This window comes from Lynx canadensis, chromosome D4, assembly GCF_007474595.2.
Source record: "Lynx canadensis isolate LIC74 chromosome D4, mLynCan4.pri.v2, whole genome shotgun sequence".
Lineage (NCBI taxonomy): Eukaryota > Metazoa > Chordata > Mammalia > Carnivora > Felidae > Lynx > Lynx canadensis.
The window spans coordinates 1,488,353-1,510,757 of NC_044315.2; the positions used below are offsets into that span (position 1 = coordinate 1,488,353).

At 50.8% G+C, this 22,405-nt stretch overlaps 1 protein-coding gene across 4 annotated transcripts in view; it reads left to right on the top strand.

Annotated features, from left to right (window-relative positions):
* The window catches only part of FAM120A (family with sequence similarity 120A), a 96,041-nt gene that overhangs the window by 67,463 nt on the left and 6,173 nt on the right, over positions 1-22,405 (top strand). For 2 of the 4 annotated variants that reach the window (XM_030293668.1, XM_036064332.1), the window contains exons 11-17: positions 3,710-3,959; positions 10,631-10,745; positions 15,791-16,000; positions 17,423-17,606; positions 18,106-18,243; positions 20,213-20,354; positions 20,790-20,886. In XM_030293668.1, the coding sequence (XP_030149528.1) occupies positions 3,710-3,959; positions 10,631-10,745; positions 15,791-16,000; positions 17,423-17,606; positions 18,106-18,243; positions 20,213-20,354; positions 20,790-20,886 (1,136 nt within the window). Of the gene's footprint in view, positions 1-3,709; positions 3,960-10,630; positions 10,746-15,790; positions 16,001-17,422; positions 17,607-18,105; positions 18,244-20,212; positions 20,355-20,789; positions 20,887-21,208; positions 21,495-22,405 lie in introns of all 4 variants that reach the window. The other 2 variants (XR_003964193.1, XM_030293669.1) reach the window with 2 other exon arrangements.

Below are 22,405 nucleotides of genomic sequence, written 5' to 3' on the forward strand. Positions count from 1 at the left end.
CTCACGGACAGCTTAGGTGTAATAGTGTTTTATGTCTCCAAATTGTGTTTTGCAGAGGTACTTTCTGTAAAGAAGGTGCAGTAGCCTCTACTAATACAGAAAACAGATACCTTGGGGTTTTTGCTCTAGCGTAAGCAAAGGAAGATGATCTCATGTTGAGTGTTTTCAAGTCTGCCTGAAATGGTGAGTTTTTTTTGTCAGTGGAAAAGCCGAGATGGGTATTTGTTGATGGTGGCGTGGGTTTATTCACCAATAGCAGCTGGCTTTGCTGACCTCTGGGCGTGAGGTCACATCTTTGAACATGTCTTTCTAAAATGGAGTCGTCATGGACATGCTTTTATATCCCACTGCTCTTGCCTGAATGGCAGACATGTATGCTCACTGTGTTCTTAATGACCCAGTCCCCGTATGCAGTCCCCATATAACCAGTGTTTTTTGCAGACGTAAGAGCCCAGATGGCTTACTGTTAGCTGGCCACTCTCATCTGTTTGTTCTGTGAGTGGAGTCACAGAGCCCGAGCCCTCCGTCCTGGGTGGGGCCGGGGAGGGCTGTACACATTCTGGGGGAGGGGGGCACATACGTGTACACAGAGGCAGCTGTTTGTCACCCTGGAAATGGATGTTCCTGGGATTCTTTATCAGCACTAGTCTTTAATTAGTCAGTCCTGGGTAACGAGCCTGTAGTTGATCTCACACGGTTGTGAATGGCTGCGAGCCTCGTGTGTCCTCATCAAGACTGTGTTAAAGGGAGTCCTTGGCCCTTTTCCCTATCCTGGTCCCAAGGCTGGGCCTCAGGGTTTAAGGAGACCCTGAGTGTGGTGTGGCACATGGGGGTTGGCACCTCAGCCCCATGTCCCCCACCCCTATTTGGTACATAGAAGGTATCCTATAAACGTCTGTTAGGTTTCTCGTCGGAGGTTTCACCACTAGTAAGTGGTGGCATACAAGATCTCCGAAAACAGATACATATAGGTTAAAAATAAAGCAAGTCAGGACAGCTTTGCTTTTGTTTTTGGAACAAAGTTTTGTGTTCCTACACCTTGATTTTCTTAAATTAGACATGCATTTCCAAAATTAGATTTGAGCTGCTCATAAGTAGTGGAGATGAGAGGAAGTGAGTATGCGAGACCCTCCATCACAGGGAGCAAGGCCCCCTCCTGCCTCCCTCTTGGTGGGCGCAGAGCAGGTTCCCTGGATCTCCGGTACTTCCCCGAAGCCTCTGCCGGCTGGGAGTATGTGTGCACAGCAGCTCCCTGAAGGTGTAGGCGCATGTGGGGCCCTTTGAGCCCGCCCTATGCATGGGCTGCTGGGGGGCGGGCCCCCAGGGGAGGGGGACAGGCGCGCGTGAGCAGCTGGCTCAGCCCCCTTCTCTATGGGGCCTGGACCATAAGCATTCTGACCTCAGGAATGAGTATGTGCTCCCCAAACCTGTTTCTAACTTTTTTAATGTTTATTTTTGAGAGAGAGACAGAGACAGAGTGTGGGCAGGGGAGGGGCAGGGAGAGAAGGAGACACAGAATCTGAAGCAGGCTCCAGGCTCCGAGCTGTCAGCACAGAGCCTGACGCGGGGCTCCAACCCATGAACTGCGAGATCATGACCTGAGTCCGTGATCAGGTTCACCAACTGAGCCACCCAGGCGTGCCTCCCCAAACCTGTTTCTAGGTGAAAGCAGGAACTGATAAAGTGGGATGACCATGGAAGGTGTTAGAAAGCAGTGGAGATGGAGCTGATGGAGGGGAAGTCACAGGCGCAGGTAGAGACGGACTTCGTGGGGACGCCTCCAGAGGGGGTCAGATCAGAGACCCGGCACTGGGCACAGGCCAGCACCGGGCACAGGCAGCCAGCCTGTGTGTGTGTGTGCGCGTGTGCACGGGTGTAGGCGTGCACGTGTGGTGGGGAGAAAGGGAGAGGAGCTACATTAGCTAATCCTACAACCAAAGATAAAATCTAATCATCGCCTGTAAGTCTTTGCCACAAAAAGGAGTATGTTACAAAATAGATTTGTTTTTGCTTTTTTGGCATGAAAATTAGCTTTGTGGATCAACCAGTGGACACACAGCCTGCTGGTTAAGGGCTTGTTTTGTGACCAACCTTGGCCTGTTTATCTGGAGCTGATGATTGCCAGCCCCTGACACTAGTTCGGCAGAGGGGACCTCGTGGCGATGATGGCCGCCCTGTGTGTGCCGAGTATGCTGGGGCTTGGCAGGCGTGGGGCTAGATTGTGAGTCCAAGGACAGGGTCGGCTGGGCAGTGGGGACTGCGTGGGGGTGTGGCCGGCATCTAAAAGTAAGGATGAATACAAAGGTGCATGTATTTATATATACATGTGTATCTGTTTGGACTCGATGGACTTTAAAACAATCGTTTTATGTGTTTTAGATTTTCCTTTGACATTTAAACACTAAGATACTCAAATGTGAATGAAAGGGCTTTTTTCCCTGTGACAAAACAGTAACTTTTTTGTAAGAGGACGATTTGGGGGAATTTTGTTGACCTGCACCCCTGCTCCAGCAGCCTGCTTCTGGGGTGGGAGTCCTGGGCTCCTTGCGGCACACTTTCCCTGCCTCGTCTGGGGCTGGGCAGCTGCCGACGACCCGCAGGACCCTATGCCGGTGGGAGGGGTGGGGCTGCAGGTGGGCAGAGTCTGGGCCTTCAGTCTCCTGTCTGCCTTGGGCACTACTTTAGGGAACATGAGCCCCGCCTGGGTGCTGCCATTTGGATAGAACGGCCTTGTGGAAAGTGCCCGGGGAGTCACTGCGCCACCCTGCTTCTGTTCTGACGGTCACGGACCGAAGTGAGCCTTAGTTCCCTGGCAGTGCACACCCCGAGCCCAGCGTCGGCCTGTCCCTTAGCGCCAAGGAGAGGGGCTGGGACGTGCTCTCTCCCTGGTCTGCACTGTCTCTCCTGCCACGCTTCATTTCGACTTCATTCAGAATGATGTGGGGAATGGTGCATGTCGTGGTTTAAGAATTAACTGAACTCAAATAGTGGTAAAGCAACTGTAGATGAGAGGCCACTGTTGTTTCTGTTACATCAACTTGGACCTTCTTGCCTGTTTTGAGATAAAATGGGGAATTTTATGCTTTGTCTTCAGTCTTCCTGAATGGAATTACTGTAAGCTGATGTCACTGGGATTTCAGAACACTGACTGTTGCTCCTGCCGCCTTGCTAGGCTTTTGGGGTCTCACTCTGGGGTAGCTTATGCTTACTAATCAACGTTTGTGGAAGGAGACCTTTACACGAAGTGGCACCAAGTGCAAGTTATTTCTGAAATCTGATTAGTGAAAGTATCTGTTTATGTAGAGAAAGATGAGCTATCTAAATTGGATTTCCCAGGATATGTTGATAATCACATACTTTTGTAAATTTTGCCAGTTGTTACTATTAGAACTTAATGGATTGAAATAATAAAATTTTTCTAACATCTTTGATTTATACGTATTAGTTATATGGGGAAGTCAAGTCATAATTTGATCGAGAAGAAATTTATCGGTAGCCTGACTGGAAATCCGAATGTGCCACGAAAGTGTGCGTAGGGGACAGAATGTTCTAGACCTGAGGACTGGTGGCCGGTGGCTTGCTGATGAGAGAATGCGTTGGTGTGTGAGCAGTGGCACCTTCAGACTGTGATTACTGGAGGGTTGGTTTTGTTTGGCCTCCAGTGGCTGAGCCGGGGTGTAAATGGTCTTCCTCTGCTCTTCCCCTCCAGTTCCCCCCGTGATCATCAAAGAGTGGGCAGCTTACAAAGGGAAGTCTCCGCAGACGCCGGAACTGGTGGAAGCGCTGGCCTTCAGGGAGTGGACCTGCCCCAACCTGAAGCGGCTGTGGCTGGGGAAGGCAGTGGAGGACAAGAACCGCAGGATGAGGGCCTTCCTGGCCTGCATGAGGTCGGACACGCCAGCCATGCTCAACCCGGCCAGCGTGCCCACCCATCTCACGGTGCTGTGCTGCGTCCTACGGTAGGTTAGGTGTGGCGCCCCCCCCCCCCCCCCAGTCGTGTGTGTTGTGGGGACACAGTCTGGGGCAGCATGGCGTGGGTTTGAACTGATCCTGGGTGGTCTGTGTGCAGAACAGGTGTATTTGGTGAACATGTATTTTTTGGAAATAACCATAATGATTTTAAATGTACTTTATCCTCTAAATCTTAAAGATTTTGAAGGCTGTACATATTATGTATTGTTTGGAGCTCTGTAGGGAAAACATATCTCTCCCTGCATGTATTTAATCACGTGTAGATCAGTGTGGACTTGAGGTTATCTGTTTTAATTCCTGGGGTTATAACTTGATGTGTGGTTGATTTGGTTACTCAGATGTTCCAGGTCAGGCTTTGGAGTGCTCATTCCATGGACCCTTGTGTCGTCTGTGCCCCCAGCATATTCTTGCTTTCTGCCCCCCACAAGATTAGCCCTGGACCCTGCCCTTTCTAGGGGGCTGGCTCCTGTCCTTGGAGAAGGATTGAAAGCCGGATTGGGGTGCTGCATGCTTCCGTGCCCTCAGCTGATGGCCCCCTTAAGTCTGTAGACACTGTTGGTGTCTGGGAGTTAATTTGAGTTGGCATGCATACCTGAATTAGATTCAGTAGGTTTTTGAGGGTTTTTTTTTGTTTGTTTGTTTGTTTTTTTTAAATTTTTTTCAACGTTTATTTATTTTTGGGACAGAGAGAAACAGAGCATGAACGGGCGAGGGGCAGAGAGAGAGGGGGACACAGAATCGGAAACAGGCTCCAGGCTCTGAGCCATCAGCCCAGAGCCCGACGCGGGGCTCGAACTCACAGACCGCGAGATCGTGACCTGGCTGAAGTCGGACGCTTAACCGACTGCGCCACCCAGGCGCCCCTTTTGAGGGTTTTTTTGAACCAATTTTCAACTTGGGAAAAGGTTGCAAGGACAATACAAAGAGTTGTTGTTGTTGTTTTTTTTTTTTTTTTTAAAGAGTTCGATTTTTTTTTATCGAAGTGTAACTGATACATAACATTATGTTAGTTTCAGGCATACAACACATTGATTCAGCAGTTGTACAGGACTCCGTGCTCATGGCAAACAAACAGACTCCTATATACAGAGAAGAAGCTGGTGGTTGCAGAATGGGAGGTGGTGGTTGGGGGGCAAAATAGAGCTTTTTTTTTAAACCCACATACTTCAGTGTGACCGTCTAACAAATCAGGACATTTTCTAATACAGTCATCACAGTCAACATCATACCTTCTTTCTGTGTGAACTTCAGGGTCCATTTAAGATTTTCTCTTTGTGTTTGGAGGTGACCAGTCCGATTGGTTTTTCCACCAAACACTGGCCGTCCCTCTGTTGCTGTGGTCTTGTCTGGGCTGTGTGCCTGCACCCTGGCCACTTGGAGAGGCAGATGTTCGCAGGGCTCCTGTGGGGCTGCTCTGTCCCATTTTGTGGGAGGCACTCAGTTTAAACATTCCATCAGCCTCAGCAGACTCACAGCTTCTGTCTTTTTCTGTGGCCCCTAGTCCACTATTGGCAGACTAGATCTGGTGCTTTGTGGTCACCTTCTGGGGTCGTGTCAGGCTGGCCTCCGTTCTTCTGACAGTTCTCCATCATCCTGGGAGCACCTCCCTCCTTCCCTACAGAGATATTATGGCCCCTTTCTCCCAGCAGCCCTGCTTCCTAGTGGTGGAGACAGTCCGCATTTGCCAGTCTCTCCCAGGGTGTTTGCAGTAGGCAGGCACAGTGCACATATGGACCCTACCCCTGTTGGCAACCTTGGGGCCCAGCCCTCTGCGTTTTCCTTCCTGGCCACCAGTTCTCCTGTTCCTCACCCTCAAGGAACAAGATGGAGGACACAGCCGTAGCCGAGCGTTTGTTTCCTGACGTTTCTTAAGCTCCTCACAGGCTTGAAGGCCAGTAACTAATTTAGAAGCCTCTCCTTCAGGCTCTTCCCTTTACCTGCTTTGAAAATTAGCTCGTGGGAGAGACTAGATCTTCGTTTGGAAGCTTCTGGTTTCTCGAATGGAAAGTTCATTTATGGACCTGTTTTTATTAATACAGACCTTATGTAGCCCAACATTAGAGGTGAAGACTTCGGCTGCTCTGAGATCAAATTAGCAAGAATAAATTTGTTCGATTGTACTTCTGTCTTCCAAGTTTAAATTGGTGTGTGGCCTTTACCCCAGCGGATGCTGCCTGCCTCACCTGAGGCTTATGCAGCTGACCTGGACGGAACGGCCGCACTCGGAGCAGGACGAGGCGCTGTGGTGCTGGGGCCTCCCTGGCCATCCGTGCACGCAACCTGGGATGCACCGTGGCCGCCCTCTGCACCTGGTCTGCATCCTGGTCCTCGCCCCTCCTAGGCCGTCTCTCTGGCATTGTTCAGACAGCCCTTGTCAAGCCTTCCAGATTTCAGGATTGTCCTGGTGCCCATTTTTAAGATAGTCGTTACGGTTGATTTTTTTGTGGTTTGTAGAGAATGGAAGGATTAGTAAGTGGGACTGGCCATGTCACCAGAGGCTCTGGCACTGTGGTGGGAGGTGGGTGACCTGATTGGCTATGGAGACAGGCAATCCCCTGGGGTTTCCTGCATGGAAAGCCTCTCGTGGTTTCAGGTCCTGAGGAGGTGGAGCTGGTTGAGGAGAGGGAATCAGGGAGAGGTGAAGGACTGCTGTTCATGGGACAAGTCCCTGGGGGTTTGGGGGCCAGGGCACCAGTAAACGGGCCGATCTGCTTCCACTAAGAGGGTCTGTTCTCCCTTCTACACTCTGGGCTCCAGGATGGGCTGGTGCTGGGGGATGCAGGTGCTCCACGGCACACGCTCTGGTTAAGTGGGTGGGCTGAGTTGGAGGCCTCACGGTTTGGAGGAAGGGGGGGTGCGTGGAGAGACCCGGCAAGGGCGAGTCAGGGTTGATGTGTGCCTCCGCGGCCCTGGGGTTGGGCCTAGGTCCTGGGGTGGGGGGCAGTGAGGTCCTGTGATACCCAGCAGACAACCTATAGCTGGACAGAACTGGTTCCGACCTCAGGCTCGGCTGCTCTCCGCTGGAAAATCAACACTCGAGAGACGAGTGATGGTGGGAAAAGAGAGGTCGCTTTACTCAGGAAGCCGGCAACCTGGGAAGAGGGCAGGCTAATGTCTCCAAGGCCATCTTCCCCGTCCAGGCGAAGCGGGTGGGTTTTTAAGGGGAAAGTGTGGGGAATGGGGAGGGGGCTGCGTGCAGGAGAAGCGGTGCCCAGGCGGTGGGTTCTGTGTCGCCGTGACCCTGGATGGACCTGCTGGCATCCGTGGCAGGTGTTTTCGAGTGTGGTCAGGCCGTATCGTCCTTCACCCTCAAGGTCAGTGGTCTGCAAACCCAAGGCAAGTAGGTTGGTTCTGCTGCAGACCAAGGACTCGGGTCAGCCAACAGGAGCACCTGAGCTCGAGGCCAGCTCCCTGCTAAGGCCGGTGGGAGTGCGGCTACAAACCCTTGGCATTGGTGGCTTGGGGCGGGACGGGGGTGGGCAGGGGCAGGGGCAGAGGTCAGCAGTCACAAGGCCAGGCTGTGGGCCACAAAAGTGTTTCCCTTCCCTTAATTTTCTCTTTCCTTTTTCTCTCTTTCTTTTTGCATAACTTCAAACTTGAACAGACTGCGAGAGGAGTTGAAGGAGTTTGTGGCTGTCCTTCACCCCAACTTCCCACATGTTAGTGTTTTACTGCAGTCGCTCTCCTTGTGTGTCTGTGTGCTCATGCGTCCGGACCCCTTGAGTGGCAGTTTTGGGTGCGACACCTCTACCCCTGAGCTCTTTGGTGTGTGTTTCTAAAAACAAAGACATTGTCAAAATCGGAAAAGTCCTGTCCGTACATCTCGTTTACGCGCCTCACTCAGATTTTGCCACTTGCCCCGTGATGTGCTTTGCTGACAGGAAAACATCGTGGCTCGTGCTTAAGTTTAGTTACCACATCTCATCCAGTCCTGGGTGGCTTCTCGTCTTCCTCTGGGTGGATGTGGCATGAACACCGACTTGTTTGCAGATATCCCATCATGTAGACGGCACATGAACTAACAGGGTGGCAGCCCCTGGAGGCAGTGCTTGCAAACAGGGGACCCGATAGATTTTCAGTCTGCCTGTGCCTGTGTCCCGTGAGGTTCTGTTCCTGCCTCCAGGGCAGGGAGGCAGTGGTGGTCACTTATGCCCCAAACTCAACACTGTGACCGCAGTGGGGGGTGGAGTGGGTGGGGTGCAGACCCGAGCCGAGATTCAGTGTGGGGGTGAAGCTAGTGCCCGAGACAGAGCAGAAAGGGGCCTTCCCAGGGTAGGGCCGAGACCCTCATCCCAGAGAGCTCACGTTCCCCTGAGGAGCCGGCTAGGTTCAGGCCTGGAGATGAGTTAAGGGAATGGAGGGCTTGAGCCCCCTGGCAGGACACAGGCAGCCTGTGGTGCCTGTCCCCATACCCTAAGGAACGCAGCCTTTCTGGGAGGGCCACACAAGGACCTGCCCCGACCCAGCTCCCCAGCATGGACAGGGCAGCAGCGGGCAGTGAAGGGAGCCCCAGACACCTTCCCGCCCCAGGCCCTGAGCAACGGGAGGCAACGGGAACACCGTCTGCCCAGGTGGAGCGGTGTGGCAAGGGGTACAGGCAAGGCCGTCGCCCTGGTACCCTTTACTCCTCACCGTGATGCCCTGGACACGGCCTGAGTGGTGTGAGTTAGTCTGAGCATTTACGTCCAGGAAGCCTTTCTGAGGATAGAAGTGAGAAACGGGTGATGGGTGGTTTTGTTTCAAAAGGACCAGAAAGCCAGGTGGAGGAAACATCAGGCATTCTAACAAAAAGACTGTTTGTTGTTCAGCTAAATTGACTTCTGAGTCTTTGCTGCCAAGACCAAGAAAGATCTTGAGAAAACCAGGCTGTCCCCAAGACAGCCTTTTTTCTCATTCAGGATGTTAAAAGGAACATGTGGCTGGGGTTGGGGGGGGGCGTTAGTGTCTTTTGGGTTCACAGGAGGGAGAGGGCGGGAGGGGGAGGTGCCAAGCAACAGTGTGGGCGGATCTGATGCCCTCACTGTCCACTGGCACGTGGTTAAGGTGGCACATGTTCTGTGTGTTTTATCACAGTTTTTAGGAAGGAAGAACTAAAAATAGTATAGCACAGACATGCAGGCAAAGGACATTGTATGCGGAGCACAGGCGTTCCCACAGTAACTTTCTCAGATGTCGTTGGGGGGCTTCCCTCACACTTGCAGGTTCTTGCACAGAACCCCACAATCAGTAAGACCTTGTGCTGCACATGGCAGGGTCACAAGGTTGGAGGCTTTGTCCTTGCAAGTAGTTTAGTGACGAAAAGCTTTTGCATTTCTTTCAGATACACGCATCTACGTCTAAATACCGTAGAGATTTAAGGTCTACTCTTCGCTTACTTGAAATGACCGTCACTTTCCCCTTGCCCTTTGCAATTTCACTGCGAAGTGCGTAAGCTCTGTGCCTGTGTCTCCCGCCTGTAACGTGGACAGCGGTGGCCCCTCAGGATTATGGGGGCCACGTGACGGGAGGCGGCGTGTGCAGAGGTGGAGAGGCACCGGGCACCTGGCGAACTCTTCCGTGTTTCTCTCAGGCTGTTTTAAAAATACGTGTCTTAGTCAGTCAGCTGGTCAGAGCCCCCTGCTTTGCCCAGTTGTGTGTGCTCCTGTGAAATATTGATTATTTCCACATGAGGTGGGCTCCACACCGACTCGTCCTCTTTTGTCGACTTAGATTTTTCATTTTAAGCTCTGAGAAAACTTCTTTAGCAGACAGGACTGGGAAGAGTTTCGTGAGGCCTGTCGCCGTTCTCTCTGCTCTTTCTGAGCCGTTTGCCAGAGGTCGCAGGGTCCGTCACCATAAGTTAATCAGCGGCAACGTGCTAGGTCATCCTTCAGTCTGCTGAGTGCAGGGCTGGGCCCATGGGCTCTCGGGGACAGCTGGGCCAGGGCCGTAGCGGCCGCCCCTTTGCTCAGTGCCCCAGGGTTGTGATAGAGGCAGTACATGTGGCAAGGTGAGTAAGGGAAGGAGCGTGGGCGCCTGGCAGCTCCCGGGCTGATGGCACACATGGACGTTGCAGATTTATAAATCGATACGCCCCCCCTCCCCCGCCACACTGCTGGCTGCCCTGGGAGGTCGGTGTGTCCAGGGCCTGCGGGCACTGGTTCTGAGGCCACGGCGTTAGTTCTCGTTCCCGGGACCCCTTTCTGGTGCTCACCTGCCGGCGCGGGAGCCTCTTCTGCGCACTCGTCTCCTGCAACACTCGCCCCTTGTCAGGAGACACATCTTCCTTATTTGGACCTAGAGTCTGCCTCCCAGGATTCTGGTCTTGAATTGAAAAAAATAAATCATGTAAATTGATGCTTCCAGTGTGTTTCGAGGGTTTGACTACCTTACAAGAGTGAAGTTGTATCAGAAATCACTGAGCAGCTGGTTTGCAGTCTGTGCAAATGTGGTGTGCTATTTTAATCACTCTGAAAGCAAACGTTCTGTTCAGCCCAGGTGATTAGACACGCATTTGTAGCAGGTGTCATCCGGTGTACATAGAGATGCTGGGGAAGAGCTCTTGGTGCCCCCCAGCTCGTATCATCCCGAGTCCCCTTGGAACCTGGATGCCAGGTTGTGCGTGTGACCGGTGAGCGCTCCATCCTCACACCAGACCCTCTCTGTCCACCCCCTGTAGGTATATGGTGCAGTGGCCTGGAGCACGGATCCTGCGTCGCCAGGAGCTGGACGCCTTCCTGGCTCAGGCGTTGTCCCCCAAACTCTATGAGCCTGACCAGCTGCAGGAGCTCAAGGTAATTGACAAGCCTCATTCCTTGTCTTGGGAAGCGTTGCTTCGGAGTGGTGTGAGGAGGGCCGGCCTCACCGGGCAGCGCCGCTCAGAGTGCCAGGCTAGGAAACCGAGCCGCGGACTCGGGAGCCTTCGGGGCAGAAGCGTATCCATCCCAGTTACGGAAGCGGTCAAGTCTGCTTCTGTCAGATAAAGGTTTTCCCTTGTTACCAGTGGGTGTCTGTTCTTGTGTTCACGTCAGGGTGTAAACTTGCTTTTGTTCCAGGTGGGGACCCCAGACCCTGGGGAGGGCTTGGGCTTCAGGGTTTTCTCACATCTGGCCAGGATTCTTTTCTCGTTTCGTTCTGTTCCTGATTATAGCATTCGTTTCCTCTAAAACATAGTCTTGCCCTCCTAGACCGTAAATCCCTTTACAGACCACTTGAAGAACAATGTTACACCATCATTCCTGAGCCCCTTTTACTTAGCATTTAACATCGTGTTCCTTTTAATTTTTCCTTCCAGTAATTCCTTTTGTTCTTTGTTTTGGCAATGTTAATTTTCTCCAAGTTGTCCCCTGATTTTTCGGGGTGCTTATCTTTTCAATGCACTTTGGTTAGTTGCTGTGTTTGCACGGCTGCACTCGCTTTCTGTAATGTCTGTGCTAAACTTTAGAAAGTTTAAGACTTTCCAGAGTTAGCTAAATCAGGGGATCTGCCTTTTCTTTTGATATACAGGGTTTTGGGGTTTTTTCTTTGCATTTGTTTTTTTTGTTTGTTTGTTTTGTTTTGTTTTTTTTTTTGTAATTATTTGATTTGTAATCAAATAATCTCTTTTGACAAATTGCCTTCACTTTTAGATCTTTTTGCCATTCTTTATGAAGGCATTCTTTCCCCTCAGGAGCATTTGAGGCTCACTTTATAGATTATCAGTATTCTACAGTTGGGGCCCAATCAATTTCTGGTTCCCCTAAACTACTGAGTTAAATTTAGTAATTTGATGTTGAGCGGCCCTTGACTGTGCGGAGCCCAGGTCACGTGTGGTCACCCCAGGCTTCTGATGACTTTGAAACAAGCTGAATAAGACAATAAAACTTAGAATCCACCCCAAATTGTATTCTTTACTTTGTAGATCAAGATTTTCTGTTTGCTAGACGGAAATTATTTTCATTTGTAATGTTTTTGAATCTAAGTTTTCGTTCTAGAGTATTTGGCTGGGTGTCCCCCGAAAGGCTGGCCCTAAGCGCAGGCTCTCGTTCCCGTGCCCCCGGCTGGTGGTGCCGTCACCACTGTCTTCGTCACCAGCCCGTGCTCAGGGGTGTTGTGAATACTTTGACTAGCGTGTGCTGCCATCCCTCTACCTCTACTTCCTGTTTCTCTTATTTAGATTATTACATCAGTATTGACATCCCAGTTCTGAAAATCAGACCGCCAGGTATCAGGTATGCCCACCAAGCCTTACTCACCATCAAGTTGCTTTTCCTCAAAGTTCATCTTCTCTCCCATATCCTTTTCATTTTGGATCAACACACAGGGTATAACTTTTGAAAGACAGCCACACTCTAAGCTTTCATTTTGGTTCTTTTGAGGTCTTAGTGCTTTCATGGTTTTCTCCTGATCCTTCATCTGAAGCCAGGTGTTTCTAGAACTGTGTTTAGAAAGACCTGTTTTATGTGCAGTGACTTGAGGCCACCGTCCCTTCGGCTCTTGCTGGTCTGGAGGCCTGCCTTCCCTTCACCACGGACGGCCTGCACCGCTGGCACCTCACGCACAAGCAGCCTACATTCCGCAGAGCTAGGGGGATAAGAGCATTCGTTGGGGGGAAAGGTAGTTTTTTTGTTTTTGTTTTTTGGTTTGTTTTTGTTTTTGAAGATTGAGGATTCTCTCAGCTATCAGAATGAGAACTAAGAGGAATAATCATTATTTAAATGCTACAAAAGTCCCTACGCAGAGCTGAGAGTCCCCAAATTCAGTGATAGAAAAGTAGACTTTTAAATTGCTTTTTCATTTAACCATTAAAATTTTTTTATATATCGAATGCAATGACGATGCTTTTCCATGAAACGCCATTTCACTGTTTCGGATATAGTCAACTCTTGATTTTGGTGGCTGTCTTAGGGGCCGCTATCCAGTTTGTGGATTGCCCAGACCCTACTTTTCTTCTCCCATTTTTGTCCATTATGTGCTTTGAAAATAAAGAGGAGAAGAAAAGAAAAAGACCCAGTTCTGACAGTTTGGCCTCTCGTTGGCTTTTCTGATTGGGAGATTCGGTGGGGAAAGGTGTTGAAAGTTTTAATTTAGACTGACTTTGTAAGAGTGCTGTCTTGTCTGTGCGTGCTCTGCCTGCCGTGACCGTGAACAGGTGCGTGTTCTATGTGGCTCCTCACAGACCCGTGACAGGGATCCACATGTTTTCCTCATGTTTTCCCTGGTGTATTTTTTAGGCGCTTCTCCTAGGTTCTGAGCATGGATGTAATGACGAAGGTAGATTAGCAATGTTTGGAGGAGGGCGGGGAGAGGGTGAGAAGGACTTTTGTACAGGCTTCATATTTGTCCAGTTTCTTTCTCCCTTGCTCTTGACATCCTTGTAATTGCTTTCAGTTCTTCTCACAGTTTCACTGACTGAGTGCAGAATATAAAAGGTGGAGGAGGAGGGGCTTTAAGACGGTATCAGGCCCCTGTGGCCCCTGAAAGAGTTAGGGCAGGTGCAAGTAAACATGGCCGATCAGAGGAGGGGTCTGCAGTCCAGCGGTGACACGGCGGGCAGTGCACCCTCGCTGGAGTGGTTCTGAAGCTCATTGGGCAGAGATTAAGTTCCAGTTTGTACTGCCTATAAAGTCAGAAAACTGTACTTTCTTTAGTTGAGGAGCTTTGGATAATGCTGATAATTTTATCTTCCTGTGTAGAAGAGAATGAGATTGGACCGTGAATATTGTAGCCATGTCTGTGATCAGGCATTCAGATTCTGGTGCTGCTAGTTAACAGTTTAATGGCATTGAGCTTTCTGTGACTCTTTCTCCATCTGTGACACGGAGTACGAGGAGCAGTACCTGTGTCATACGGTTGCTGAGACATCAGTGAGATAACGTGTGTGGAAATGTGCAGAGTGTACCTGACAACTCCAAGTCTGTGTTAAGTCCCCTGTAGATATTACTTAGTATTATTTGTGTAATTAACATGTAGGGAAAGACACATAAAACACTATGTGAAGTGATTTAGAAAGCTTTTTGGATAAGCCAAGATCTGCATGGCAGAGTTGAGATTTTATGTACATTATTTAAATAGCTTTTATTTTGAGAACTTTTTCTGTGAAATTAATGGTAGTTGCCATTACTAAGCGATAGGATATTCATTTTTGAAACCCATGCAAACAGTTCCTTCGCTGATGGCAAGTCCAGTTAGAATAAACAGATGTGTGTGCATGGCTGAGGCAGACTTCCCCGTGCCCCCTGTCGGCTCACTGGGAGCGCGCTCGTCCTAACCTGGGTACCTCCGCCCCCGGCCCGCCCGCCTGGGCGGCGGGGACTCTGTCTGCTGCGTTGAGGGTCGGCGTGTCCACATGGCCACCTCTGGGGACCAAGCACTGACAACAGCACTGTGCTTCCTGGGCTTCCCTAGAAGGCGCTTGCTGGGCTGCAGGACAACACTGGGTGGCGGAGTGGCCTCCATGCCACCCCTGGTATCCCCTCGCCCCGTGGGTGTCGGGGCCACTTTCCCAACAGTGTCAGCTTTCAGGGAGGAGAAGCTCCCTCTTTCTGCCTTGAGACTCTCAGAGAAGGGAGTTTCCACTTCAAGTGAATTCTTTCTCCATTTTGATTTTCTCTTTCCCCACTTTCTGCTCATAAATATAAAATGCATGCAGCCCCATCACCCAGCCCTGCCTGCCCTCAGCCGAGTGCACTGTCCTTCCCAGCAAGGCTCAGGCTCCGGAGAAGCAGGGGCCAATGGGGCTGGGCGGCAGGCGGGGCCGGGGGTATGGATGGGCTTCTCCAGGTTTGGAAGGTTCTGAACTACATTGACTGAAAATCCAAAAAACCAAGGTTGGAAAACACAGCATTAGCGGATTGTGGGGCATGGTGGCCCCTGAGCACAAAACAGCAGATAGTCAGGAATTCCTCAGTGTCGGGCATGGGAATGACCTTTTTTCTTGTTCATGAAAAGCCGGCGTACCTGCCACATTTAGGCATTGCTTAGGGTGATGCCCCGTAGGGTCTGTGTTCTTGAGATACCCTCGCCTTAGAAAATAAGCGTGAAAGGTGGGAAGACAGGATGCTGGCAGTTAAAACTGCCTTCTGGATAATCCACAAACGAGGTCCTTCACAGACAGACAATCAAGAGTTGACTGTATCTGTCAGTGTTCCTCGCCCTGCGTGTCAGGTGCTAGGAGCCAGGGCCGTGCGCGCAGGGAGGTGCAGCGCCATGAAGGAGGGGGCAGGAGAGATAGTCTGCATGGCCCAGATACCGTGTTTTTGTTGTTGTGTTCTTCCATTTATAAGCTATCCATTTCTCCTGAAGCATTTGACAGTCTCATTAATGAGTTGCTACCTAAAACATTAACGTGAAATAATGTAAACATGAAGTACAGGTTTTAGAATGGAATTACGCTGAGTAATTTTTAATATACTTGAAAAAATGCAGAATCTTAACGGAATGTTGCTTGTTATAATCTTTTTGTTCATACGTTACCAGTGTGTAGAATCTGAAGGCTAACTTATTTTCATAAGCGGATAGTGGACTTCCTAACTGCTAAGGAGACTATTAATAATCTGTTACTTTCTCATGTCAACTTCAATATAGTATTACTTTACGCTCCTATGATGCTTTACAAATTCCAAATTGAAATACTTCAGTATGTTTATAAAACAGTCTCTAAAATTTAAATCTGTTAAATAACATAAAAAGTCTCTGTGTTCAGACAGTGCTAGGTCACTCTAAGGAAATAGCAGGTGTGCGTAGGGAGCGTTTGGTGGAGGGGTGTCCACGCTAACCGTGGAGAGCTGTAGTCAGAAATGGTGAGAATCGGGTTCTGCGGTGTTCTTACTCCATAGAAATCATTCTTTTCCATTTAAAGATTGAGAACCTCGACCCCCGAGGCATTCAGCTGTCAGCTCTCTTCATGAGTGGTGTGGACATGGCCCTGTTTGCAAACGACGCGTGTGGCCAGCCGGTGCCCTGGGAGCACTGCTGCCCTTGGATGTATTTTGATGGGAAGCTCTTCCAGTCCAAACTCCTCAAAGCCAGCCGGGAAAAGACCCCACTCATCGACCTCTGTGATGGTCAGGTCAGTCTCAGGAACGCCGGCCAGCGGGGGGTTGGCGGGTGGGGAGAAGCCTCTGGCCACCTTGGCGGGATGGGAGGAGTGCTTGCAGGTTGGTGAGCTGGGCTGTCTGTGCAGGTTGCAGGCGCACATGTGATGTGCTGCACTCGCCTGGACCTCGCTCCCGGGAGGACCTACAGGCCTGGGTTCCTACCGGCCCCGGCCACATCTTTGTCAGCCACTCAGTACGCTTCCTTGTTTAATGTGTGTTTCTGTTGAAAGTCCTCTTGATGAATACATATTGTATTGTTAAATTACTCACCTTATACGTGTGGTCAGCAGCGCTGGAACAGCCCAAACAAAGCACATGGGACACACGCGGTGTCTCCACAGGGCACATCTCACGACCTGGCACTTAGGGACATGAGCCAGCACTCGGCACTGTGCTTGGGCCCATTTCAAAGAGAATCACCCACAGAAATGTGAAAACTGTGGCACTAAGTGGATGGTGAACAGGACACTTGTTTCCAGTGTAAAGTCTGAAACAAGCGGTGCCCCCTCTGCGTGAGGCCTCGGGCACGATTGTGGGTTACAAGTACATTTCAGCAAGCGGGTGGGTCCACAGACGTGGAGTCATGAATAGCGAGGACTGAGCGCATTAGTTGGAAGTCCTGGCCTGAGCAGAAGGTGCGGTCCACCATCAGACCGTCTTGTTCTCTTGCAGTCGCCTCAGGCTTCTGACGGCACGTTCTGCCCGAGCTGCCGTGACTCTCGGGTCAGGCTCAGCATAAGCACAGATTTGTGGGGTGAGCAGGTTTTCAGATTCTCTGGTTAAGGATCGGTGTTGCTACTTGAATTTACGTATTTATTAACAAAAGACGCTGCGGGTGAATGTCGTACAGGCTCTTTCACAGTGGATCTGGTGCCCACCAGCTGTGTTGTCCGCATCCTTGGGAGCGATGTTGTTCACTGTGATGTTATCCCCTCAGGCAGCCTCCCGCCCCCTGTCAGCACGGTCGCTGGGCCTTGGTGCCCTCTCTGCCGCACGGGGCACACAGCTGGCCGAGTGCTCGGTCGGTGGGCATTGTCTGCGCTGCAGTGGGACCTCTCTGGGCTCAGCTGTTGGCTTCCAGAACCAAAACCACTCTTTCAGTTAGTACCTTCGGTAGTGAATGGTCCTCACCTGGAGATCGGGTGAAAGCTGTGGCTTAAGTTGATGTTGCGTCTGCGGGCATGATGTAACGGAAGCAGGCGGTATGTGTTCGTTGATTGCATTTTCGGTGTGCTTGCCGACTGCACCCAGTGTGGCTGCACAGACCGTGACTGACTCATGGGAAAAGAGCACATGCATCCTGGCAGCTGGTGGGTCTCACTTCTTTCCTGTCCATTTCGATTCGAGCAAAACTCTGTGAACCGAGTTTTCACGTGCCGGCGCTTGACTTGCAGGCCGAGCAAGCCGCCAAGGTGGAGAAGATGCGGCAGAGCATTCTGGAAGGGCTGAACCTCTCCCGGCAGAGCCACCCGCTTCCCTTTCCGCCGCCCACGGCGCTGCCTTTCTACCCTGCCTCCGTGTACCCCCGGCACTTCGGGCCGGTCCCCCCGGCTCAGGGCCGTGGGCGGGGCTTTGCAGGTGAGTGCACAGGCGACGTCGGGAGGGACCGTGGGGTGGTGGGGACGGATGCGCCGTGTCGTGCTGTGCTGGGACCTCGTTCATGGTCAGGCTCATGACGAAGTTTGCAGTATCAGCTCCTCACCATAGACAAACGCAGATCCCCGAAGAGATGCGGGTAAGGGAGAGAGGGAAATACGAAGGCTGTTGCAGAGACTGGATTTTACGATTGGTCGGCACAGCTGAAAACTCCGCTTGTGTTTGTGGTTTACGGTTTGCTCACCTGTGGGGTCAGAGGAGGCCTCTCCACTAAGGCCACCCCCTGCCCCCAGGGATGGTTCAGACGCGCGCTCCAGTGTGGACGGCAGGGGCTGGGAGACCCCTCCCCCCGCCCCGGCAGCCAATGGTATGGGAACAGCAGGTGAAGGAGATGGGGTCGTTCTGCCCAGAGGCCCACCGGTGGCTCCCCTAGAACCTGCTCCTCACAGCTTCTCCGTCTCTCTCCACCCGGGTCCCACAGGAGTCTGTGGCTTTGGAGGCCCCTATGGGGACACTGTAGCGACAGGCGCTTACCGTGCCTTCCGAGTGGCAACAGCAGCGGGACACTGCGGAGCCTTCTCAGGCGGGGACAGCAGCAGGACTAGCAAGTCGCAGGGCGGTAATTATGCCAGCACGCCTTCTCCTAGAGCTTCGCCGCCCCGCCTGGCCCCCCTCCGCGTCCTCCCCGCCAGGCCCGCTCCCGGCCCCGGCCGCCCCCAGGTCTCTGCCTTCCAGTGGGACGGGCGGGTGTCCACGCAGCCCTTGAGCCCGGCCCCAGCGCCGCCTCCCCGAAGGAGCAGGCTGCCCTACAGGGCTCGTTGGCGGGCTCCTTCCCCGACGACGGAGGTCCTGAGGCCATAGCAGTTCCTGGCTTGGAAACTGACCGCAGCTTGTTTCGTAGGCAACGTTTTTGAGAAAGATCTAATAACACATACATAAATGAGCTTATTTTAAATTCCCTTTGCTTCTCTTCTTGTACGTATTGGTTTTACAAGGGAGAAAAAAGACAATGTTTAGTTTTGAAATAATAGTCTTGTGATTTTGCTGTAATTAAAGCCTGTGACTTGTAGTTTTGTCACACGTCCTGTATTTTGGGACCGCAGAGCCAGACGTGGCCATCAGGTCCACACCACAGGGCTGTTCAGATACATTTGTGAGTAACTTTAGGGTGCACAGGCTTTCTATCCTTCCCAGGAATGTTCTTCCAGCTCTGTTCCTTGGGGTTGGCGGGAGACCTCTTTTGCAGCAGTAAGATGCACAGGCTAGCGCAGCCCCCAGAGGGGCTCTGGGGCCGTCTCCCCCTGCACCGGCCCCGCATGCCCTCTCCTGCCTCCCACTGGCTCTTGCAGCTTCCAGGGCGCTTTTCTTCCTGCCCACGCCATGCAGCGTGCAGTGACGCCTGTTCTCTGCTTCACCATCGGCTTCAGCTCCTTGCACCCCTTGCCTGGACACTCACGTCAGCGTGCAGTTGGGATAAACCTATGGGTAGGGTGGTGGCTATAGACATTGTAGGGTCAGAAGTGGTTTTGTAGGCTGAAATGACCAGCGGAACTGCTTTGTAACTTCCCCCAGATTGTGTCTGGAGCTCAGCTCTGCTCTGTCCAGTGTAGTAGCCACCGGCCACTGTGGCTCTTGAGCACTTGACCTTACTATAAAATACACGCCCAGTTTTAGATCTAATATGGAAAAAAGATTGCAAAATATCTAATTAGTAGTTTTTATATTGGTTACATGTTGAAATAATACTATTTTGGATATATTGGGTTAAATAAAACAAATTATCAAAACCTATTTTATCTGTTTTTGTATTATTTCATTGTGGCTACTAGGAATGTAAGGCTTGTAGATTTGGATGTTGGGCAGCGCTGTCTTGCAGCTAGAATGGTCATGGTGAACACCTGGATGATGGAGACTTAATTATAATCCATTCCATCTGCCAGAAGATAGGAAGCTTGAGGTTCTATTCTGTTTGGGTTTTATCAGAAGTTTTGCTATCAGTTACATATTTGAGAATTTTCTTAGTTAAGTCAGAAATCCTTAGAATATGCAGGCTGTTGGTGGTTAATAGAAGTTACTGATACAGTGGTGTTGGTGACCCCACTGATTTAATTTAATTTAATTTAACAATAAGAAATAACAGCCACATTTACTGGTTAACTTCTGTAATGTTTGGTTAAGGCAGGAAACTTGGAAGCAGTTCCCCAAAGAGAAAACATGGAGTTTGCAGGTATCCATGTTGGTAGGGGAGGAGGCCGGCTGTGAGCACCCAGTGGCCACGCTTTATTGAACTGTTTCAGCCAGAAAGCCTTGCACATTTTGCATTTTAAACTCAGATCAGCTGTTGTGGGTTCTCTGAGTGGCCAGCACTTCTGTCTGACTTTCAGGTGTATTTTCAACAACAGTTAAAACCCATAAACAATATGTACATAGATACTTTATGTAATAAATAAGAAGTCTTCACAAAACTTCAGAGAAGGGGGCTTTATATGAAATATAAACCACAATGAAAACAAATCGCTCGCTTGTTTTCTTTTTGCTGTTTTTAATTCTCTGATTGTCAAGATGTATTTTGTCTATTTTTCGTGCAGGAATCCAACCTATACCTTCTCAGGGAGGGAAGCTAGAAATAGCCGGCACCGTGGTTGGCCACTGGGCTGGGAGCAGACGGGGCCGTGGGGGCCGCGGGCCTTTCCCCCTACAGGTAGTTTCTGTTGGAGGACCAGCAAGAGGGTAAGTTCTGAACAGTGAAAACATGTTTGTGTTAATTAGAAAATAGCCTCTTACTTATTTTAGTCATGAGTTTATTAGAAACATTTTTTCATCATTAGATATATTCCTTAATGTCATTGTGGTTATGTAGGATTCCATTGTATATAGCATTATGTAACTAAGCCATTATTAAATAGTTACCCACACATTCAATTAACAGTTTTTTAATATTTAAAAAAGCATTTTGAAGTATATTATTTTTCAAATTGAATGCACTGGATAGGGACCAAAAAACTAAGATTGATTTCTTGGAATCTTGAAATAAGTCCACGATGTGACCATGATTTATTTAATAGACCGGTGCTTTCTACAGCGTGGGATCGGCATCGTTTTAAATGTTCCAGCTGCCTCAACAGATTCAAGCCTGTGTGCTTTTGTCCTCTTTTATCCGTTCAGGCGTCCGAGGGGAGTTATTTCCACCCCGGTGATCAGAACGTTTGGAAGAGGCGGACGGTACTACGGCAGAGGCTATAAAAACCAGGGTGTGATTCAGGTAATCCATGGGGCAGCGGCGCCTCACTCCGGGCTGGTGGCTCAGTGCCTGCGTCCAGAAAGGTCTGCCGGGGCCTCTCTGTAGCTGTCGAGCGCAAGGCAGACGCAGTGGTGGCGCCACTTGCTCGCCGGCTGTGACTCCTCAGCCCACGGTGGCCGGCGTCGTGGGTGCTGAAGAGTATGGTCTCCTGGTCACTGCTGCCCGGGGAGTATTCTGGGGCTGTTAGCGGCAGTTATATTCTAAAATGTTATTTAGGTAAATAGCAGTCAGGATTTAAGAAAAAAACTGACGTCTTTTTCTCCTCCTGGACTGTCTTGACTAGCACTTCGCTGAAAGGCTGAGCCTGTGAGGAGACAAAATCACGTACCCATCTTCATGACCGAGCTGGAGTTTCCTCCCACTTTGGATAGACCATATTGGGACATGGGTCCTGATGAATTTCCCCTTGAGAAGGATCTTTTAGAAATGCCAGGCAGCCTTACTGCTGTGTTTGAGGTTTCATCGAAGTGTGCATTTCTTCCCGTGCTGTGCGTGCAAATGTTCCAGCTCTCCCTTGGCTCCCACATTAGTAGCCCACGTGTGGAAATGTATTGGCCTGCCTTTACCAGGTGATCTCACCACCTTGGGAACTTCTGTGTTGATGAAATGCATCTAGTGAGTCAGGTACAAGGGCAGCCCCCTCTGCAGTGCAGCATGCCCCAGGATGGGGCATGTGCTCGGCTCCCTTTGCCCTCCCCAGGCTCACCTTGACCTTCCTCTGCCTTCTGAGCCCTTTTAAGCTGAAGGCACTCAGCCTCTGAACGGGTTTATAAGGTGGGGGGGGAATGCACCCGTGCTGTGCTCCAGCCCGGAGCCCATCCTGTACAGACAGCCCCTCGTGGAGCCATCACCCGTACGATTAAGGGGGCCTTTCACGTGAAACACAGACACCGGAACCACACAAGACAACTGGGTGGCCTGGCCTCTTTCTTGTTCCCGTCGGGAGCTCACCGTCTTTTATTTTGCTGCATCTTTAAAGTCCCTGAGTCCACTGGCTCCCCTCCCCCATGCCTGTCTCCTTTGCTTTGTGTGTGGAAGGACAGACAACACCGCCTTTTGCGCCCAAACGCCCAGACTTTCTGCATCTTGCCGAGCGTGTGCTGAGCGGGCTGCCCCCCTATGACCTGACCTTTTCTTTCTTGCATCCTGGTAGTGGGTCTGGGCACTGAGCCAGACTCTGCACCGGTCTGCGCCTGTGGCAGGACTGAGGTGGACCTGCGTGCTTTTGTCAGGGGCACGAGTGTCTGCTTCTGCACACTGGGACCCTTCGATGTGTCACAGGCTGGATCCATTCATTCGCTGGAGATTGCCAAAGGAAGATAGTCTTGTTGCATCATTTCTTTTTCGTTATTTATTGGGGTGTTTTTGTAAAGAGACGCTTCCCATTGGCTCCCATTTGGTACCCGAGTATTACAGTGCTTGCAGGACAGATACCTTGCTGCCCTTGGCCACAGGCCCTTTGCGTGGCCTCTGGTCTGCG